This window comes from Lontra canadensis, unplaced genomic scaffold (assembly GCF_010015895.1).
Source record: "Lontra canadensis isolate GAN:19392208 unplaced genomic scaffold, GSC_riverotter_1.0 scaffold6, whole genome shotgun sequence".
NCBI lineage: Eukaryota > Metazoa > Chordata > Mammalia > Carnivora > Mustelidae > Lontra > Lontra canadensis.
In genome coordinates, this window is record NW_022631000.1 from 22,397,119 (window position 1) to 22,416,505 (window position 19,387).

The following is a 19,387-nucleotide window of genomic DNA, read 5'->3' on the forward strand; positions in this document are numbered from 1 at the left end:
GTTCCTAGGGGTGTAGTGCTAGATATAGTCTGGGTCAAGACTGTGAAGGAATCTTGCCTTAATAAAAGTTTATTGGGGCACTTGGGTGGCCCAGTGGGTTAAGCCTTTGCCTTCAGCTCAGGTCATGATCTCAGGGTAATGGGATAGAGCCCCGCATTGGGCTCTCTGCTCAGTGGGGATCCTGCTCCCCACCTCCCTTCCCGCCTGCTGCTCTGCCTACTTGTGATCTCTTTCTCTGTCAAATAAATAAATAAAATCTTTAAAAACAAGTAAAAGTTTATTGATATCAGAAGTAATGTAAAAAAAAAAGTTACTATTTTAGGAATACACTTGTTTTTTTCTTCAAGATTGATTTATTTGAGAGAGAGAGAGAGAGCACAGCACGCATGAATGTGGGCATGTGTGGGAGGGGGGCAGGAGAGAGGGAGAGAACCAGACTTCTCACTGTGATCACTGCTTGAACCAAAATCAAGAGTCAGATGCTTAACTGGCTGAGTAACCTCAGCATCCCTAGGAGTACTTGTGTGAATGTGGTGAGCAGGATGGATTGGAGGAAAAAGGTGTAAATTCAAGGACAGTGACTAGGAAGTTGAGGCAAAACTCAAGGTGTGAAATGATAAGGATATGAATGGAGTTGGGGGTGGGTACTGGGAATGTTAAGAATGGATAGCTATTCCTTATGCCACACACAAAAATAGACTCCAAATGGATGAGAGACTTCAATGTAAGACAGGAATTCATCAAAATCCTTGAAGAGAACACAGGCAGCAACCTCTTGAACCTCAGCCACAGCAACTTCCTCCTAGAAACATCGCCAAAGGCAAGGGCAAAAACGAACTATTGAGACTTCAACAAGATCAAAAGCTTTTGCACTGCAAAGGAAACAGTCAAAAAACCCAAAAGACAACTGACAGAATGGGAGAAGATATTTGCAAATGACATATCAGATAAAGGGCTAGTATCCAAAATATATAAAGAACTTATCAAACTCAACACCCAAAGAACAAATAACCCAATCAAGAAACAGAAGAAGAAGACATAAACAGGCATTTCTGCAAAGAAGACATCCAAATGGCCAACAGACACATGAAAAAGTGCTGAATATCACAGGGCATCAGGGAAATACAAATCAAAACCACAGTGAGATGCCATGTCACACTGGTTAGAATGGCTCAAACTGATAAGTCAGGAAATGACAGGTGTTGGCAAGGATGCAGAGAAAGGGGAACCCTCCTGCACTATTGGTGGGAATGCAAGCTGGTGCAGCCACTCTGGAAAACAGTATAGAGGTTCCTCAAAAAATTGAAAATTGAGCTACCCTGTGACCCAGCAATTGCACTACTGGGCATTTACCCCAAAGATACAAATGTAGTGATCCGAAGGGGCACGTGCACCCAAATGTTTATAGTAGCAATGTCCACGATAGCCAGACTATGGAAAGAGCTTAGCTGTCCATCAGCAGATGAATGGATAAAGAAGATGTGGGATGGATGGATACACATACACACACACACACATTTATATATATAAATATTATGCAGGCATCAAAAAACCTGAAATCTTGCCATTTGCAACGATGTGTATGGAACTAGAGGCTATTATGCTAAATAAAATAAGACAATCAGAGACAATTATCATATGGTCTCACTGATTTGAGGATTTTGAGAAACAAGACAGAGGATCATAGGGGAAGGGAGGGAAAAATGAAATAGATGAAACCAGAGAGGGAGACAAACCATAAGAGACTCTTAATCTCAGGAAACAAACTGAGGGTTCCTGGAGGGGAGGGGGGTGAGAGGGATGGGCCGGCTGGGGGATAGACACTGGGGAGGGTATAAGCTATGGTGAGTGCTGTGAATTGTATAAGCCTGATGAATCACAGCCTGTAACCCTGAAACAAACAATACATTATATGTTAATTAAAAAAAGAATGGATAGCTATTTTCTATTGCTAAAGAACAGGTAGGATTTGACTTCTTGATTTAGGGAAGCACAGGAGAGAGAGGCATTAAACCTTTTTACGCCTGGGTAATTGGAAAACAGATAACACTAACAAATGGGAATGTCAGGAGGTGCATTTGCTTTCTGGAAAAGGTGAGGAATTCAGTTTTAAGCTTGTTGGGTAATGTTCAGGAAGTGAGCTGGATGAAAGGAAATATTAAACTGGGAATACAGACTTGATCAGTTGAATAGGAGAGATAGTTGATAGTAAGAGTATACAAACTCTTTAAGGGAGAGCACTCACAGAGAAAAACAGACTTGAGAGTTTTACTTAGAACAGAGGGAGCAGAAATGAAATGCAGACGTGCGTGGCTTTTATTTAGTAGGTGCTCAGTAATAAAATCTGTAGAGAGACTAAATTTAAAAATGTGGCAGCAAATGCTAAAAAATAGTTGGGGTGAGGAGACTTTTATTCCACCTGTAGATGGTACAGGTGGAATAGATACAAAATTACATTTGAAGGGTATAATAAATGGTACTAGTAAGAATCTATTTATCATAATCAAGGCAGTGCTATACTGAGAAATTTTAGAAAAGACAAATTTACTCTTTTTAGTTGCAAAGTAATTTTCCCTCATCAAGAAAAGGAAGTGTATGAGCACTGAATAATATATAGAATTGTTGAATCACTATATTGAACACCTGAAACTTTGTGTTAACAACACTGAAATTAAAAGAAAAGAAATAAAGAAGTGGTATATCAGCCATAATAATAATCATAATCACCCTTTATTGAGTTCTGTGTGCTACCATGCTAAGCACTTTATGTTCCTTTAAATTCTCTCAATAAGTCTATAAGCAAAAAGAAGAGCATTAGAAAAGTTAAACAACTTGTCCACTGTCACACAACTAAGTATTGAGCCGAATAGCTGGATTTCACATCAAGATCTAAGTGCAGGTTGAAAGCCAAGCTGTAATTGTGTGACCCTGGACTTGACTTCAGTTTAGACACTTTATTAGCTGTGGGACATACTGCTCATTCATCTCATAAATATTCAAAGCCTACCCTATATCAGATGCTTTGCATCACTGCAGCTACATGATGTCCTCAGAGTGCTCACTGTTCAGGAAAGGAAGCAAATAAGAAAACAGGAATCACTATGTGGGGTGTCAGCATACTGTAAAACTTGGCTAAGGAGAGTAGGAAGCACATGAGAAGGGAGTGTTTTCTAGGAACCTTAGCAGTTTTATACTAACAACTGGACTACATCTCTTGATGAATAAAACTGAATTTACTTCTGGCTCATCACTCACTATCTGTGTGACCTTGGGCAAGTTATTAATTTCCCCATGCCTCAGTTTCCCCATATTAAAAATGGAGATATTAATAGTATCTATAACCTGAGTTTGTTATCAAACTAAATAAGTTAACAAATGTAAAGAGCTCAATATACCTGGTATGTCTGAAGGGCTCAGTACAAGGGGCTTACTGCACTACTGCAATGGCAGTATATAAAGGGCATAAAATTGGAGAGGTTCCTTTTGAACTTTTTAGAGAACTCTGGCTGCCACATCACTGTGTTTCCACTTCTATTTTTTAAAAAAAGATTTATTTACTTATTTGACACACAGAGAGAGAGAGAGAGAGACCACAAGCAGAGGGAGAGGGAGAAGCACGATCCCCACTGAGTAGGGAGCCCGATGCAGGACTCAATCCCAGGACTCTGGGATCATGACCTGAGCTGAAGGCAGCCACTTAATCGACTGAGTCACTCAGGCGTCCCTCCACTTCTGTTTTCAATAATGACACAGAAACAATGGCATGGAATGTTCTAATAGTAATGTGTCTCAAATTAAGAGAAAGGGATGGTATAATTCATTTTCTTAAAAATCAAAAAGCCAAATTCTAGGCTTATTGTCTTCGAGAGTCTCAACATTGTTTTTCTTTAAGTAATTTCTTTACAATTAACTTAAGAAAAGTGAAAGGAAAGATGATGAAAATGTACTTACATACTAAACTGATGGTTTTACTGTAAGTCCTACCCCCTTGTCAAAAGAAAAATGTCTTACTGATAATATACAAATCGGTAGCTGGAAGATCGGCCTCTTTTCTTGGAAATAGTAAGATAAGGGATCCAGGATAGCCCTTGAAACTTAAATCTTTCATTCAACTCAGTAAAAGTTTTTCCCAAGGTAAGTCATAAGGGAATAGGTGAAAACATTATTCTTTCCTACATCTAGGTGAAGAAATATTTAAAATATCACAAAAGGGCATAAATTTTTGGCTACGAGAACTGAGGACCTTACATATAACATGGTGATTTCAGTTAACACTATATAATTAAAATTTGCTAGAATAGAATTTAAATGCCTATATATATATATATATGTGATGGATGTGTTAATTAGATGAGAGTAATTCTTTCACAACATATAAATATATCGCATATTCAAGATGTACACTGTAAATGTCTTACAATTTGTCAATTATAATTCAATAAAGATGAAAAAACAAATGAACAAAATAATTTTCCTGAATCTTAAAAAGAACCCCACAAATATGTAAATAAGAAATCAGATTATAGCACAAGTAAGCCACTTGTATGTTTTTGAATCATCATAGAAAATTGAAAAGTACATAGAAATTTTAAATTTGTTATAGAATGGCATGAATCATGTTTTTTTTTTAAAGATTTTATTTATTTATTTGACAGAGATCACAAGTAGGCAGAGCAGCAGGCAGGGTGGGGGGGGAAGAAGGCTCCCTGCTGAGCAGAGAGCCCCAGGCGGGGCTCAATCCCAGGACCCCGAGATCATGACCTGAGCCAAAGGCAGAGGCCTAACCCACTGAGCCACCCAGGCACCCCATGATGCCGTCTCTTTTTTTAGAAAGAATAACAGTGTACATTAGAGGCATTTAGGAAGCTTATTAAAGATGTAGATTTCTGATACTGGTCAAGATGGTGGAGAAGCAGCAGGCTGAGACTCCAGGTAGCAGGAGATAGCTAGATAGCTTATCAATCCATTGCAAACACCTACAAATCTAATAGGAGACCAAAGACAAGAAGAGCAACAATTCTAGAAACAGAAAATCGACCACTTTCTGAAAGGTAGGACGGCGGAGAAATGAATCCAAAGCGATGGGAAGATAGACCGCGGGGGGAGGGGCCGACTCCTGGCAAGCGGCGGAGCAACGGAGCACAAAATTGGAACTTTTAGAAGTCTGCTCCACTGAGAGACGTCTGCTCCACTGAGGGACATCGCTCCAGAGGCTAAACTGGGGTGAAGCCCATGTGGGGCCAGTGTGGCCCCAGGTCCTGCATGGTCACAGAAGGATCGGGGGTGTCTGAGTGTCACAGAGCTCACAGGTATTAGAGCGGGGAAGCTGGTTATAGAGACAGAGCCGACGAGTGAGCTCTCAGCTCGGGGTTACCTTGAACCAGGCACAGGCTGGGCGAGCTCAGAGCATGGCCAGAGGCCAAGCAGACGGGAGTGATTGAGCACTTTTCTCTGAGGGCGCACTGAAGAGCAGGGCCCTGAGCTCTCCGCTCCTCCAGGCCGGAGATTGGGAGGCCATGGGTTTCATTCCCATCCTCCGGAACTCTACAGAAAGCGTTCAGGAAACAAAAGCTCCTGAAAGCGAACCCAAGCAGATTACTTAGCCAGGCCCCTGGTAAGGGCGGTGCAACTCCGCCTGGGGCAAAGACACTTGAGAATCACTACAACAGGCCCCTCCCCCAGAAGATCAACAAGAAATCCAGCCAGGACCAAGTTCACCTACCAAGGAGAACAGCAGAATTCCAGAGGAGGAGAAAGCAAAGCATTGAATTCATGGCTTTCTCCCCATGATTCTTTGTTCTTGCAGTTAATTTAATTTTTTGTTTGTTTGTTTTTTTAAAAGATTTTATTTATTTATTTGACAGACAGAGATCATAAGTAGGCAGAGAGGCAGGCAGAGAGAGAGGAGGGGAAGCAGTTTCCCTGCTGAGCAGAGAGGCCGATGCGGGGCTCGATCGCAGGACCCTGGGATCATGACCTGAGCCAAAGGCAGAGGCTTTAACCCACTGAGCCACACAGGTGCCCCAATTTAATTTTTTTTAATTAAATTTTTTTCTTATTCTAAATTTTTTTAAACTTTTACCCTCTCCTCTTTTAACGTTTTTTAACTAGTTTATCTTAACAATACCTTTCATTAAAAAAAAATCTTTTTTGAACCTTCATTATTATAGGCATATTTTATCCTTCATTGTATCTAACTTTATTTTTTGTATACACATAGGGTATTTTCTTCTAAAAAATCTGGGGTACAACTTCTAATAGATCAAAATATACCCTAAATCTAGCTCTGGGCTTGTTCTAGTCTCCAGACTGAGCAAAATCTCTCCACTTTCTTTTTCTTTATTCTCCCAACCAACTTACTTTATCAACTCCTTTCATAGAAATTTAAAAAAAAATTTTTTTTCATCTTTATAGGCATATTCCATCTCTTCATTGTGTTAACCCTTATATATATTTTTCATTCTTTAAGATTTTGGGAGGTAGTTTCTTCTAAGAGACCAAAATACTCCCAAAATTAAGTGGGTGACCCTGTTCTTCTCACCAATCTAATAAATATATTTTTTCTTTTTTATATATTTTTAAATTTGTTTTCTTTTTTTTAAATATTTTTTTCCATAACTTCTTTTTATCCCCTCCCCGCCCCCCGCATGATTTGGGGTCTCTTCTGATTTGGTTAAAGCACATTTTCCTGGGGTCTTTGCCACCCATTTAGTATTTTATTTGCTCCTTCATATATTCTTATATGGACAAAATGACAAGGCGGGAAAAACTCACCACAAAAAAAAAGAACAAGAGGCAATACTGAAGGCTAGGGACCTAATCAATACGCACATTGGTAATATGTCAGATCTAGAGTTCAGAATGACGATTCTCAAGGTTCTAGCCGGGCTCGAAAAAGGCATGGAAGATATTAGAGAAACCCTCTCTGGAGAGATAAAAGCCCTTTCTGGAGAAATAAAAGAACTAAAATCTAACCAAGTTGAAATAAAAAAAGCTATTAATGAGGTGCAATCAAAAATGGAGGCTCTCACTGCTAGGATAAATGAGGCAGAACAAAGAATTAGTGATATAGAAGACCAAATGACAGACAATAAAGAAGCTGAGCAAAAGAGAGACAAACAGCTACTGGACCACAAGGGGAGAATTCGAGAGATAAGTGACACCATAAGACGAAACAACATTAGAATAATTGGGATTCCAGAAGAAGAAGAAAGAGGGGAGCAGAACTTATATCGGAGAGAATTATTGTAGAGAATTTCCCTAACATGGCAATGGGAACAAGCATCAAAATCCAGGAGGTGCAGAGAACCCCCCTCAAAATCAATAAGAATAGGTCCACACCCCATCACCTAATAGTAAAATTTACAAGTCTTAGTGACAAAGAGAAAATCCTGAAAGCAGCCTGGAGAAAGAAGTCTGTAACATACAATGATAAAAATATTAGATTGGCAGTGGACTTATCCACAGAGACCTGGCAGGCCAGAAAGAACTGGCATGATATATTCAGAGCACTAAATGAGAAAAACATGCAGCCAAGAATACTATATCCAGCTAGGCTTTCATTGAAAATAGGAGAGATAAAATGCTTCCAGGACAAACAAAAACTGAAAGAATTTGCAAACACCAAACCAGCTGTATAGGAAATATTGAAAGGGGTCCTCTAAGCAAAGAGAGACCCTAAAAGTAGTAGATCAGAATGGAACAGACAATATACAGTAACAGTCACCTTACAGGCAATACAATGGCACTAAACTCATATCTCTCAATAGTTACCCTGAATGTTAATGGGCTAAATGCCCCAATCAAAAGACACAGGGTATCAGAATGGATAAAAAAACCAAAACCCATCAATATGCTGCCTACAAGAAACTCATTTTAGACCCAAAGACACCTCCAGATTTAAAGTGAGGGGGTGGAAAACAATTTACCATGCTAATGGACATCAGAAGAAGGCTGGGGTGGCAATCCTTATATCAGATCAATTACATTTTAAGCCAAAGACTATAATAAGAGATGAGGAAGGACACTATATCATACTCAAAGGGTCTTTCCAACAAGAAGATCTAACAATTTTAAATATCTATGCCCCTAACGTGGGAGCAGCCAACTATATAAACCAATTAATAACAATATCAAAGAAACACATCACCAATCATACAATAATAGTAGGGGACTTTAACACTCCCCTCACTGAAATGGACAGATCACCCAAGCAAAAGATCAGCAAGAAAATAAAGGCCTTAAATGACACACTGGACCATGATGGATAGATATCACAGATATATTCAGAACATTTCATCCCAAAGCAACAGAATACACATTCTTCTCTAGTGCATATGGAACATTCTCCAGAAGAGATCACATCCTGGGTCAGAAATCAGGTCTCAACTGGTATCAAAAGATTGGGATCATTCCCTGCATATTTTCAGACCACAATGCTCTGAAGCTAGAACTCAATCACAAGAGGAAATTTGGAAAGAACCCAAATACATTGAGACTAAACAGCATCCTTCTAAAGAATGAATGGGTCAACCAAGAAATTAAAGAAGAATTGAAAAATATCATGGAAACAAATGATAATGAGAACACAATGGTTCAAAATCTGTGGGACACAGCAAAGACAGTCCTGAGAGGAAAATATATAGTGGTACAAGCCTTTCTCAAGAAACAAGAAAGGTCTCAAATACACAACCCTACACGTAAAGGAGCTAGAGAAAAAACAACAAAGAAAGCCTAAACCCAGCAGGAGAAGAGAAATAATAAAGATCAGAGCAGAAATCAATGAAATAGAAACCAAAAAACAATAGAACAAATCAAGGAAATTAGGAGCTGGTTCTTTGAAAGAATTAATAAGATTGATAAACCCCTGGCCAGATTTATCAAAAAGAAAAGAAAAGAACCCAAATAAATAAAATCATGGATGAAAGAGGAGAGATTACAACCAACACCAAAGAAATACAATTATAAGAACATATTATGAACAACTCTGTGCCAATTAATTTGACAATCTGGAAGAAATGGATGCATTCCTAGAGACATATAAACTACCACAACTGAACCAGGAAGAAATAGAAAACCTGAAGAGACCTATAATCAGAAAGGATATTGAAACAGTCATCAAAAATCTCCAAACAAACAGAAGCCCAGGGCCAGACGGCTTCCCAGGGGAATTCTACCAAACATTTAAAGAAGAATTAATACCTATTCTCCTGAAACTGTTCCAAAAAATAGAAATGGAAGGAAAACTTCCAAACTCATTTTATGAGGCCAACATCACCTTGATCCCAAAACCAGACAAGGATCCCATCAAAAAAGAGAATTACAGACCAATATCCTTGATGAACACAGATGCGAAAATTCTCACCAAAATACTAGCCAATAGGATTCAACAGTACATTATAAGGATTATTCACCACAACCAAGTGGGATTTATTCCAGGGCTGCAAGGTTGGTTCAACATCTGCAAATCAATCAATGTGATACAACACATTAATAAAAGAAAGAACAAGAACCATATGATACTCTCCATAGATGCTGAAAAAGCATTTGACAAAGTACAGCATCCCTTCCTGATCAAAACTCTTCAAAGTGTAGGGATAGTGGGCACATACCTCAATATTATCAAAGCCATCTATGAAAAACCCACTGCAAATATCATTCTCAATGGAGAAAAACTGAAAGCAGTTCCGCTAAGGTCAGGAACACAGCAGGGATGTCCATTATCACCATTGCTATTCAACATAGTACTAGAAGTCCTAGCCTCAGCAATCAGACAACAAAAAGAAATTAAAGGCATCCAAATCGGCAAAGAAGAAGTCAAACTATCACTCTTTGCAGATGATATGATTCTATATGTGGAAAATCCAAAAGGCTCCACTCTAAATCTGCTAGAACTTGTACAGGAATTCATTAAAGTGTCAGGATATAAAATCAATGCACAGAAATCAGTTGCATTTCTCTACACCAACAACAAGACAGAAGAAAGAGAAATTAAGGACTCAATCCCATTTACAGTTGCACCCAAAACCATAAGATACCTAGGAATAAACCTAACCAAAGTGGCAAAGAATCTATACTCAGAAAACTATAAAGTACTCATGAAAGAAATTGAGGAAGACATAAGGAAATGGAAAAATGTTCTATGCTCCTGGATTGGAAGAATAAATATTGTGAAAATGTCTATGCTACCTAAAGCAATCTACACATTTAATGCAATCCCTATCAAAATCCCATCCTTTTTTTTTTTTTTCAAAGAAATGGAACAAATAATCCTACAATTTATATGGATCCAGAAAAGACCTCACATAGCCAAAGGAATATTGAAAAAGAAAGCCAAAGTTGGTGGCATCACAATTCCGGACTTTAAGCTCTATTACAAAGCTGTCGTCATCAAGACAGTATGGTACTGGCACAAGAACAAACACATAGATCAATGGAACAGAATAGAGAGCCCAGAAATAGACCCTCAACTCTATGGTCAACTAATCTTTGACAAAGCAGGAAAGAATGTTCAATGGAAAAAAGACAGTCTCTTCAACAAATGGTGTTGGGAAAATTGGACAGCCACATGCAGAAAAATGAAATTGGATCATTTCCTTACACCACACACGAAAATAGACTCAAAATGGATGAAGGACCTCAATGTGAGAAAGGAGTCCATCAAAATCCTTGAGGAAAACACAGGCAGCAACCTCTTTGACCTCAGCTGCAGCAACTTCTTCCTGGGAACATCACCAAAAGCAAGGGAAGCAAGGGCAAAAATGAACTATTGGGATTTCATCAAGATCAAAAGCTTGCACAGCAAAGGAAACAGTTAACAAAACCAAATGATAACTGACAGAATGGGAGAAGATATTTGCAAACAACATATCAGATAAAGGGCTAGTATTCAAAATCTATAAAGATCTTAGCAAACTCAACACCCAAAGAACAAATAACCCAATCAAGAAATGGGCAGAAGACATGAACAGGCATTTCTGCAAAGAAGACATCCAGATGGCCAACAGACACATGAAAAAGTGCTCCAAATCACTCAGCGTTAGAGAAATACAAATCAAAACCACAATGAGATACCACCTCACACTAGTCAGAATGGCTAAAATTAACAAGTCAGGAAATGACAGATGCTGGCGAGGATGCGGAAAAAGGGGAACCCTCCTACACTGTTGGTGGGAATGCAAGCTGGTGCAACCACTCTGGAAAACAGCATGGAGGTTCCTCAAAATGTTGAAAATAGAACTACCCTATGACCCAGCAATTGCACTGCTGGGTATTTACCCTAAAGATACAAACGTAGTCATCCGAAGGGGCACGTGCACCCGAATGTTTATAGCAGCAATGTCTAAAATAGCCAAACTATGGAAAGAACCTAGATGTCCATCAACAGATGAATGGATAAAGAAGATGTGGTATATATACACAATGGAATACTATGCAGCCATCAAAAGAAATGAAATCTTGCCATTTGCGGCAACGTGGATGGAACTAGAGGGTGTCATGCTTAGCGAAATATGTCAATCAGAGAAAGACAACTATCATATGATCTCCCTGATACGAGGGAGAGGAGATGCAACATGGGGGGTTAAGGGGGTAGGAGAAGAGTAAATGAAACAAGATGGGATTGGGAGGGAGACAAACCATAAGTGACTCTTAATCTCACAAAACAAACTAAGGATTGATGGGGGGAGAGGAGTTGGGAGAGGGGGCGTGGGGTTATGGACACTGGGGAGGGTATGTGCTATGGTGAGTGCTGTGAAGTGTGTAAACCTGGCGATTCACAGACCTGTACCCCTGGGGATAAAAATACATTATATGTTTATAAAGAAATAAAAAAATATAAAAAAATAAGATGTAGATTTCTAGCCCTATCCACAGATATCCTGACTTATTAATTTATAGGGATAAATTTATGCTTTTAACAAACATGTCAGATGATTTTCATGTAGGTGGTCTACAGACTACACATTGAGAAAACAAATAGCAGAATTTTTCAGAAATAAGGAAGATGCCCCCCCAAAACTAGATCCAGATTACCATCATCAGAAAGACTTAAGGACCCTAGTTATTTTTACTCCTCTATTTCTACTTCTCCTCAAAAATCTGTTTCATAAAATGAACATTTCTAAAAGTAAAGAATATACATTTTTGGACAGTTAATAAATGTAGTGGCTTACAGATCATGGCCCAAAAAGGTGGACTATTAATGTTCTTCACATGGCTTCAAACTGTTTTTTTCAAAATTTTATTAATTTGGCTAGGAACTGTAGTAGATTCTTTCCCTTATACTAATATTCCCAAGAATCCTGTGACATTCTCATCGTAGTGATTAGGAAAGGGTGCTTGCTTATGGCTTCACATAACAGACACCCAATTTAAAGTGGTTTAAACCAAAAGGAAAGGTACAAAATGGCAGAAATCAGAGGTAGGGTAGATTTCAGGGTTGGTTGAACCAGTAATTGAAGAATGTCATTCAGGACTGAGGTTTTTTATCCATCTCTGCTTTGCCATTTACAGTGTCAACTTCACCCTATAGCTGGTTTTCCTTTTAGGATAGCTGCTGGGTGGGACAAAGTTTTCATCCTCTCATTCACATACAGGAGGATGGTTGCTGGTTTTCCACAACTCTCCCAGAAAAATAACGAGAGCCTCATATTAAATTAAATTGGGCCCAAATTAAATCACTGTGGTAATCAGATGGGATTACTCTGTTTGGTTCAGACTAGTGTTTTTGTTTATGGAAGGAGTCTTAGAGGTTTTCTTCTTAAAAGCCCCTCCCTCTGAAATTTTAATGCCATGGATATTACTGTATGTTTATGCACTGTAGTCTTTATACATAAAAAAAATAAGTTTATCACTTACCCCTAGAATTCATGGCCTAGACTAATTCAGGATCACCCCTGGAACTGTCGATGGGGTCAGCTTTCCCTGTAGCACATGCCTTATGTGAGGGAGTTGTGGATACAGAGTGAAAATATGAATTCTGTTAGGATGAAGAAAGTAGTAAGGAAAGAGTAGATTCTGGGTACGCAAGCAGTAGTGGCCACTATCTAAGCTGAGAGACAGAACAAATGATTTTTTTTTTTCCAAGTACTGGTAAGTGGTAAAACAGTTCAGACCAGGATTTCTGGCTTTAAGTGCAGTGCTCTATCCACTAGAATTTGGTTGTTCATTTTTAGATCAGCTTGGAGGTGACTTCAAAAGTGGAGAGAATCTTGGGCATTATAGTCAGACAGTAATGGGTTCAGTTACTGGTTTTGTACTTACTGATTGTGTGAACAAGTCATTTGAGCTCTATGAACATGTTCTTCCTCTTTGAAAGAGAGATTATAATTTCTTTATTACAAGGTTGTTAGGAGACTTAAACAAGGTGGACATATAACACAAGAAGAATAATGCCTTTGTAAATGTTAGTTCCTTTCCAGTAATATCTTCATTTTTCTTTCTAAAACATTTTAAGTGAAGGCTTAGGAGTCCATGGTCTAAGAAATATATTACTAGAATTTACAAAACTATTAATTTAAAGTTCATCTCCTATTCCCTTTCAAAAGTTATGTTTTATAGAATGGTTATTGTACTTAGCATACTTTAGGAATTGTCACATCTGCAAGCCCTGTTTGGGTATGGTGACAACTCCGCACTGTAAGCTCTGTAAAGATTGAAGGAAAAACTTAAGTGGTTTGTGATGTGTGCTGGTTGCAGAAAAGCTGAATGTTCAGTACAAAGAAAACTTATAAGCTGCTTTCAGGTATATGGTGATGACCCAATTTGCCATTTATGAAAATTGAAAGTGTGATATTTAATAATGTTCCTCCATTCTTTATTTTCTAGGACAAATCTATTAGCACCAGTTTACCTGTCCTAGACTTAATAGATGCCATTGCACCAAATGCAGTTCGTCAAGAAATGATCAAGAGAGAAAACTTATCTGAGGAAGACAAGTTGAACAATGCTAAGTAAGCTTTTTGTGGTTTATATTAGAACACAGTGGCTCTTTAAGTTCGTAAGACCTTACAGGTAATGTTACCATGTTTTTAACATTTTAAGATACAACTTATAAAGGGGGGAGGAGAAAAAATACAATTTATATGGGGACTATGATTTAAAGACTTTCAAAGTTAACTTTCTTGTAAAGCTAATCTAATAAAAATATTTCATTCTTGACATATATTAAGTGAAAACACAGCAGATAACAACTGATAAAATATTCTTCTTGTCTTTTCAAGATATGCCATTTCAGTTGCTCGAAAGATCGGTGCCCAGATATATGCCTTACCTGATGACCTCGTAGAAGTGAAACCAAAGATGGTTATGACTGTGTTTGCATGCTTAATGGGAAAAGGACTGAACAGAATAAAATAATAAAATATTTAATATTATTTTCTGCCACATTAAACACACTGAATGTCTCACAGTTTACAGAATTCTGAAATGTAGTGGGTTTTTGATTATTTGTATGCTTAACTAGTTGTATAATTCATTAATGAATTCAATATCTTGTTCATACTAGTCAGAATCTGTCAACATTTTTGGATATGCAGTTAATTTACCAGTCAATATCGATAATAATATGCTCATTATTAAGCTGATATTTCATAATTAAATTATTTTCATTTTCTGAAAGTCTTATTAAAACAAGACTAATTCATCTTTTTCATGGTTCAAAAAAGATCAATGTAAACATTTTTTTGCATGTCCTGCTGTGCTTTGATTTGTGTGTGTGTATATGTGTTAATTTTGATCATAAATGTATTCAAAGTCATTATCCAGGTTCTTTTATTTTTTCCTCCAACTATGTGAACTTTACTTTTCTGTAAATTTCTATATTGTCTCAGGTTTTTAAGTGATAAGTATTGTTAACTAACATTAAACCTTTTCATATATGAGAACTAAAAGTCTTGAATAAACACCAAAATACATTCTCTTATATAAGTAGCAGGAGCTTTTTACTTAAAACTTAATTTTAACTGTACTTATATTTTATGTATGCTAGTTTGTAATACAGCTTTAACTATGACATGCAGCATATATGTTGGTAGACTGTTATTAGAGAAATATGTGTGTGTGTGTATATATATATATATATATATATATTTTTTTTTTTTTTTTGCATCTGAATTACCCAGGTTTTCTTAAATGGTATGTATAACTGGTCAGTCAGGCAACCATTAAGTGTTTATTGTGGTCCCACTACATGTGTAACGACTTTTCAGTTTGTAGATATTTGGTACATGAACATTTATTTTAGAAAATATTCATTTTGGATGTGCCTATAGTTATTTTTCAACTGACTTCTTCCACATAATTATAACAAAGCATTGACTACAGCATCTCAAGACATGTTGACACTATACTGTTAGTTTCATATTACACATGTTAATTTTGATCTATACTGAAGCTCTAATTTAGAATATGCCCACTGAATATCTTTAGCAGAAAATAACACAAAGCTAATATTCAACATAGAATATTTTCATATGTTTTTTCAACAGCCTCCTACAAATTGGCAGTGTTTGGTGAATGCTTGTGTAACTTGAGAATAGCTAACCTTCAGACCTATTTTTGTGTGAATTTCTATCAATAGACAGATTCTGCTGCTAAAAAATGAATTCAGAAATCTGTTTCCTCCATCTTCCACTGTGAGTGAGAGTGAGCAATACCGCTATGCAACAAAAATGCTGTCACGTTATCTCCATGTGAATGAGTAGTTTAAACTCCCCTTCTACCATTGATTAAAACAGGTTGGTAAGAGTGAGACTACTCATGTGTTTTGAATTTTTTAAATGAAATCATCAATAGGTGGAACTTTGAAATATATTCTTCTACAAAACTGATTTCCTTTCCTTTTATATTTTGATGATTGTTTTCTGATATGAAAATTAAGATGTTTTTGCTCTAAGAGATTAACTAATGTTTCCCCTTTTGATTTTTTTCACCATTATTTACTAAGTTATCCAATTTACATGAAATTTAGCACTTGAGGGTGTTCTTTTTCTCACAAAAATATATTTAATAAAAACTCTATGTATGTACAAATGTGTCAGTGTTCATTTCATTTAAAGAATACACAGACTTGAAAATTAATCTATCATAAGTTTATTTCCAGAAAAAATAATTTTGTTCTAATTAGTAAAACAAAAAAATTAGATTTTGGGGGGGAGTGAAGGTGGTTCTATTTTTCTTTAATATGAAGAATTTTACTAAAGACCAACTGCATTATTATTATGATTTAGTTTGTGCTGAAATAATTTGAGGGAATCCGCTGATTAACATAAATTTGTTGTGATTCAGGTATGATACTAGAAATATGGGGATTCAGTTGAGAAAAATATAGACAGAGTTCTCTGACTTCATGAATGTTATATCCTAGTAGAGAGAGATAATGAACAAATAGGAATTTTAGACAGTGATAAAATGCAGCAGGGGAAATAAGATGGTAATGTAATAGAGACTGACTTGGGAATTGGGTGAAGATTTTAATTTGGGTGCTCAGGAATGGTCTCTCTAAGGATGAGATATTTAGACTGAAATATGAATGATGAGGAGATAGGTGATAAACATTCAGCAGAGGGACCAAAGTCTCTGAAGCAGGAATGATCTCACATACATTTCAGTAAAAGAAACAGGCAAATGTGGCCTGAGAGTAGTGAGAGAGAGGCATAGAGTTTGGAGATGTAGATAGTATCTCGTCTACACTTTTTTTTTTTTTTTTTTAAACTAGGCTCTATACCCAGTGTGGGACGAGAGTTACATGCTCTGTTGACTGAGCCAGCCAGACATTCCTATTCTTTTTTGGGGGGATCTGTTCTATTTTTAAGACTAGATCAGAATCTGGATTTTTCTCTTCTCTGACTGAGGTTGATGGCTCTTTTGCACAGGTTAGTGAGTTGTTTTGAGTAATGTGCCGCTTCTGAATCTTGCACTGCCATTGTTCCTCATGATTCTATCATCTTACTGTCACAGATGCACCATAAACCCATTATAGAGGGGATGCTAAAATACCCCAATTTATGCTGGATAAAACATGTACCAGACAAGGCAGGAGAGAATATGCTGCATTTGAGACGTTTCAAAAAAACTAAAGAACAGGATGCAGTTGCAATACTGGCTTATTCTGAAATAGGGAAGGAGGTCTCCTAATAATTTTGCCTCCCAGAATTAGTTACTAAATGAAGTAGGTTGGAATTCCCCTGAATATAAGGAATTAATCCAGCCCCTGTGGGACTCCTTATGGATGAGAAATCACGAACTCAGAAGCTTGAAAAGACTTAAGATTAAAGTGGTTTTTATATTTGGAGCTATCTGAATTTTTACCCTTCAGTACTCTGGAAATTTTGGATGGGTCAGCATTAGAGTTGTCCTACTGAATAAAAAATTTCTTGGACTGTGAAGAGTGTAAGTAAGCACACATACAAACCCATAAATGCAGCTCTATTTTCACTGGCTACAAATTAACAATGAACAATTTTGACATTCCACCAAATATTCCAAGTTTACAAATATGCAAACTTGGAAACAGTATAGAATGGGGAAGACTTATGGTATATTACAGATTTTAAAAAAAGCTGAAATGATTCAATAGATAATTGACTATTGTGAAGTAAATATATGACAATGTTTGGAAAGGTGGGCAATCTTGCCATCTACCTAAGGCCTCCTATTAGAGAAGATCTAAAGAGGGCTTTGAATGGTGAGAAAGATGTATTTGGGAAATTTGGGAGTTAGTGATGGTAAGAACAGAGATGGAATATATCAACCTGAATAGTAAGTATTTCCCTCATCTATAAGATATTCTGACATAAATTTATGTATTGCCTTTAAAAACCTAAGTACTGGGGGCACAGTTTTGATTTTTGTATAATTCTGAAAAGCAGTAAGAATTATTCAAGATAGGAGTTGCAGTTTTACCCTTAGCTTTGAAAGGTGCAAGAATCTGCTTTAAAAAAAAAAATTATTCAAGAAAGTAGTACTACTGTGCTTCAGTTAGCTTTTGCCTAACACACATCTCTTAAAATCAAATTTATAAAAGTGAAGAAACCACTGACATGGAGGTAGAATAGATGCTAAAAACGTGCTTATCCAATGGTTACATGTCGGTACACTTGAATTACATGAGAATGTACGACATCGAGAACGTTATGCCAATTTGATATCACAAACAAGTTATTGAAAAAATAGTCTAGAAATGAGTATAGCTAGCCCAAACACACGCGCGCAAGCACCAGCCTAGCGGCGTAACCAGGGTCCTCTCCTTTCTGCTTTAGGCAGAGGACAAAAACAAGAAATAATTAGATAATTCCACATTAAGTCGTCAAAGGTTCAATAACCCTACCGCTGCATATTTACATGCATCAGAAAACCGCAGGGAAATTACTTCAACAACCCAGATTTGCAGAGGACGCACTAGGCTATTCACTTAGCCCTCAGCAGTAACTTGAAACCTTTCGAGGCTGCTGCGGGTAGGCGGGGACTGGGGGCGTGGCGCACGTAGACCCCGCCCCCACAACGGCCCCCGCCCACCAGCGAGCCCGCCCCTTTGTCGTTGCTATCGCTGAGCGGAAGATGACGTGAGGAGAGTCGCGAACATCTCCCGGCGCAGCTGGGCTGGCGGTTCCCACAGCCCAGGAGTCCGACGTGCGCAGAATCGCTCTCGGAGCTCCTTTACCACAGATCTCTCATCCTCCTCCCGGGCCGGGCCGCCCCCAGTGCGGCCCCCGCGGCTCCTGGCACGGCCCCGCGCTCGGCTACCGCCCTGGCGCGCGCCACTCTGTCGTCCCCGGAGGGGCGCGGGCCGGCTCGACCCGGGCGCCGGCGGCTGGGGAGGGGGCGCTGGCCCCGGGGCCGCGCATGCGCCGCCACCAGTCTGGGGCTGTCAGTGGAGGGCGACTGCTGGCTCCGAGGGGAGGCGACGCCCTTCGGGGCCAACGGGCCGCGCTCTGAGGCGGCCGTGGGAACGACTCATCCCTTTTCCAGCCCTGGGGCGGGGCTGGGGTCGGGGTCGGGGCTGGTGGGGGCCCCGCCCCCATCTCCCGGCCTACCCCCTTCATGGGCCGAGATGATGGCGGCCCTGTATCCGAGCACGGATCTCTCGGGCGCCTCCTCCTCCTCCCTACCTTCTTCCCCATCCTCCTCTTCGTCGCCGAACGAGGTGATGGCGCTGAAGGATGTGCGGGAGGTGAAGGAGGAGAACACCCTGAATGAGAAGCTTTTCTTGCTGGCGTGCGACAAGGGTGAGAGCTAGGCCCCTTTCTCCACTTCTGGGCGCCCCTGCCCTCCACAACCTTCACCCTTTCCTCAGCCTCACCTTGGGGCACTCCTTCCTCGCGCGCGGAGCGTCTGTACCCGCCTCGCTCGCTGTCTCTCCCCGGCCTCCCGGCCTTCCCTCTGCCCT

General features: G+C 38.8%; 2 protein-coding genes and 1 long non-coding RNA gene across 9 annotated transcripts in view; 2 read left to right on the forward strand and 1 right to left on the reverse strand.

Moving 5' to 3' along the window:
- Positions 1 to 14,928, forward strand: part of PLS1 (plastin 1) — a 119,751-nt gene extending 104,823 nt beyond the window's left edge. For all 4 annotated transcript variants that reach the window (XM_032852406.1, XM_032852409.1, XM_032852408.1 and 1 more), the window contains 2 exons: positions 13,828 to 13,952; positions 14,223 to 14,928. In XM_032852406.1, coding sequence (XP_032708297.1) covers positions 13,828 to 13,952; positions 14,223 to 14,358 — 261 coding nt within the window. In that variant the 3' untranslated portion in view covers positions 14,359 to 14,928. The remainder of the gene's footprint in view (positions 1 to 13,827; positions 13,953 to 14,222) is intronic.
- LOC116864634 overlaps positions 1 to 19,343 on the reverse strand; it is a 28,558-nt gene extending 9,215 nt beyond the window's left edge. Inside the window, exons 1-2 of the long non-coding RNA XR_004382054.1 lie at positions 19,301 to 19,343; positions 12,859 to 12,937 (exon numbers count right to left, since the gene is read on the reverse strand). This is a non-coding gene — a long non-coding RNA (uncharacterized LOC116864634). The remainder of the gene's footprint in view (positions 1 to 12,858; positions 12,938 to 19,300) is intronic.
- Positions 18,586 to 19,387, forward strand: part of TRPC1 (transient receptor potential cation channel subfamily C member 1) — a 63,134-nt gene continuing 62,332 nt past the window's right edge. For 2 of the 4 annotated variants that reach the window (XM_032852403.1, XM_032852404.1), the window contains exon 1: positions 19,085 to 19,226. In XM_032852403.1, the coding sequence (XP_032708294.1) occupies positions 19,194 to 19,226 (33 nt within the window). In that variant the 5' untranslated portion in view covers positions 19,085 to 19,193. Of the gene's footprint in view, positions 19,227 to 19,387 lie in introns of all 4 variants that reach the window. The other 2 variants (XM_032852401.1, XM_032852402.1) reach the window with 2 other exon arrangements.